Raw genomic sequence first — 3,013 nt, 5'->3', positions numbered from 1 at the left:
TAATAGTTTTGCTGTCACTGGTCCGGCGTCCAAACGAGAAGTGTCGTTAAATCGCGGAACGATAATTCTCAACAGGTGACGAGACCTGCCAAAGCCATGACCCAGGTGGGGATTTACCATTGGTCCAACCCTGGTCCAAGCTTGGACCAAGACTAATCTAGCTCGGTTCGAACCTGGACGCCAAGCTTGGATCTAGTTTGGTAAGTCCTCGATTTGTAACGCTAATTCAAGCTTGACCACCGAACTCGGTTCAATCTCGTACGTCAAGCTTAATCCGAGCTCGAACGCCAAGCTTGGGCCAAGCCTGACTGTGAGGGTTCGATCGAGCGTGGTCACCAGACTTGGACCTATCTTGGTTGATCCTCGATTTAGACCCGTGGGTTAAATTTGGGTATCAGCCTTGTACATGAACCTTAAGTGTAGATCGAGTTTGTTGCTAACAAATTATTGTTTTTATTATGAAAGGACTGAGGATCAATTAACAGCAGTACATTTCTAAGATAATATTTTATAGGAAAGCTATAAATTTGGTACTGGTAGAACTTACATCCTAGATATAAAGCATAGAATATAAAGTATTTTATAAAGTATCGTTTCGTGTAGCTCTTCGGCGCTCAGCACCTGCTCCTTCACGATCTCGCCAGAGTGCCAAAAATGAACTTGTTGCCGATTGGATTCTCAATTTCTCAGACTTTCCTTCGTACATTTGCTCAATTACGTCTGCAATGGAAAATTAGTCTTAAATTTGAGAGCTAAAAATTCAGTCGTTTAGAAAAGACATTCATATAAATTTGAAGGATAAAATTGAAATCGAAATAAATAGACAAATGTAACGTGCAACACACCTTTCATGCAAAGAAAAGATATAGTAGCGCTAAAATTTCTCTTCCCAACCCCGTGTACCTTACGACCCAAACCACTGTAATGTTGTTGCATAGCCTTTTTTATTAATCCCTGCAAAATTGCTTTCACTGTCTTCTCCCATTCATGGGTCCCTTGTGCTAAAATCTTCATCACTCGTTTCTGTAAAATTAACGAAGATTAACAGACTCTCTTCATAAACATTGAATTCTTGTAATCCCAGGGTCAAATCCAGCGGGCTTGAATAAACAGTGTAACATTTAAATGTGTATGTTGAAAAATATAAATAATAATAATAATGATAATCACCTCGGTAATAAGTGACTCGTAAAAAATATATAAAAGAATTCAAGAAGAATCTCGGTAAACTCATGGAATTATTTCAATTAATTTACCAGTATTTCCTGCTTTTCCAACGCTGAATCAGGGTTCGCTACATTCCTCTCAGCCTTGGAATCCAACATTTGCTCAAACATTTCGAAATTCTCCAAAGTGGATATTGGGATTTCGACGCCCAATTGACTTTTTGCTGAAGACTCAGTACTGTTGTGTGATGGTGGAAATGAAATTAAGCTTTTTAAGTCCTCAATTTTCTTGTTCAGGTCATACTGCTGGGCTCGCTTAACATTCTGGATGTCGTCTTGCAGTTTAAATACCAATAACTCCAATTTTATGTCCAAATACTTCATAAAGAACACTATAAAAAAAATTTCAAAAACGAAGTGATAATCATTTCATGTATTTTTAATTAAAGAAAACATAGAGTTCAGCATACCTTTTAACGGATCATTTTTTCCTCCATCACGTAGTGATTGCATTTGTGTTTGCAACTCGAGCTTTCTCTCTCCTTTGGTTTGTGGAAGTCTCTGAGAAAGACTTGCAGAGTTTGTTGTTTCTGCATCAATACGTGGTTGTATTACATTGCAATAATTCACCCCAGACAGTTAGTTGATCACTGCACTGTCATTTTCATCTTCACTCGTTTCAGCTATTGATCTTAACGAAATGGAATTTTTTAACATACGTGCAGCACGCTTCTTTGAAATTAAAATTTGTTGGCTTTCATCACCATCAGAAGTATTTGACTCAATATCTGAATGTCTTTTATACAAACGTTTGAGTCTCCTCTGGGCCTTTTCATAATTATCTGTAAGACATAAATCCACAATAAATTAAAACGAATAAAATCACGAATTTACTCAACAAATTTATCATAAAATCGATATTTACATCGTCGTTATACATTAGAACACTTGAAAATTTATTATGAATAATTCTTTTTTGAGAACATTACCGGCAGAAGTAAAAATCTCCACGTCAAATTGATCCCATGTCAATTTTGGATCAATATGAGATCTTAGAATTTTTTCCAACTTTCCATACACCTTTTCCGGAGGGAAATAGCAGACGCCTCGCTTTGCATCTGTATCCTCTTCGTACATCCACTTGATGTCCACAATTTCGAGAATTTTCTGCCCTTTCTCATTTCGTTCGCCACGAAGTTCAACTATTCGATAGGAATCGGCCTCCGTCATTTTTTCACTCATGCTAAAGGAATATTTAACATTTTGATCCACAACGTTTTGAGGTTAGGCAGAACATATTTATACCACAAAGGGGACAGCAATGGAGAGAGAAACAATTAAGTATTGATGTATTAAAATTTACTCACTTCGATAATTGTCTTCATATATGGATTAACTTCAAGTTCAGTACATAGCAGTGAAACTCGATGGTTACAACTGAATACCACGTGCGTGTGTATTTGCATAAAACAAGGGAAACCTCAAATGGCGGCCATTCTACTGCGTAAGACCAAGGATCAGGAGCATCGTCTTTCCTCACTATCACAATATAATATTACTAACAAAAGCGTGTAAAAAAATGCAACAATTATAGTATTTTTCCAGCGGTAAACAGGTTGAATACGTATAACGTAAAGCTTGACGCGGCACTATTCCCTGAACATGACCGACAGCATGGGATACCCCCTCTCACATGCTGCATAACGCCGGTCGAACCCCTCAATTAAAAAATGCTTATCACTCCACCAGAAGCTTCTCCCTACCTGCTTTCGTACGATCGTATGATCGACCGTATGCCACACGAAATCTCAATAGCTGCTTGCGGTGGTTTGATAATTACGCCGAGC

At 37.9% G+C, this 3,013-nt stretch overlaps 1 protein-coding gene across 3 annotated transcripts; it reads right to left on the bottom strand.

The window, feature by feature from the left end:
* Positions 1-474: 474 nt before the first annotated feature.
* On the bottom strand, positions 475-3,013 carry LOC105272332 (uncharacterized). Of its 3 annotated transcripts, XM_011314417.1 has the most exons (8): positions 2,930-3,013; positions 2,534-2,705; positions 2,156-2,409; positions 1,886-2,008; positions 1,637-1,756; positions 1,257-1,558; positions 846-1,023; positions 475-720 (listed from the first exon to the last, which is right to left on the bottom strand). In XM_011314417.1, exons 3-8 carry the CDS (start codon positions 2,406-2,408, stop codon positions 581-583), a joined length of 1,116 nt encoding a protein of 371 aa, XP_011312719.1. In that variant the 5' UTR covers position 2,409; positions 2,534-2,705; positions 2,930-3,013; the 3' UTR covers positions 475-580. The 3 variants fall into 3 exon arrangements, with proteins under 3 accessions (XP_011312719.1, XP_011312718.1, XP_011312720.1); XM_011314416.1 differs by lacking the exon at positions 2,930-3,013 and having other exon boundaries at positions 2,534-2,819; XM_011314418.1 differs by lacking the exon at positions 2,930-3,013 and having other exon boundaries at positions 641-720; positions 904-1,023; positions 2,534-2,819.

This window comes from Fopius arisanus, unplaced genomic scaffold, assembly GCF_000806365.1.
Source record: "Fopius arisanus strain USDA-PBARC FA_bdor unplaced genomic scaffold, ASM80636v1 scaffold00163, whole genome shotgun sequence".
NCBI classification, from domain to species: domain Eukaryota; kingdom Metazoa; phylum Arthropoda; class Insecta; order Hymenoptera; family Braconidae; genus Fopius; species Fopius arisanus.
Note: the sequence above shows the minus strand (reverse complement) of the source record. Positions and strands in the feature narration are given on the sequence as shown.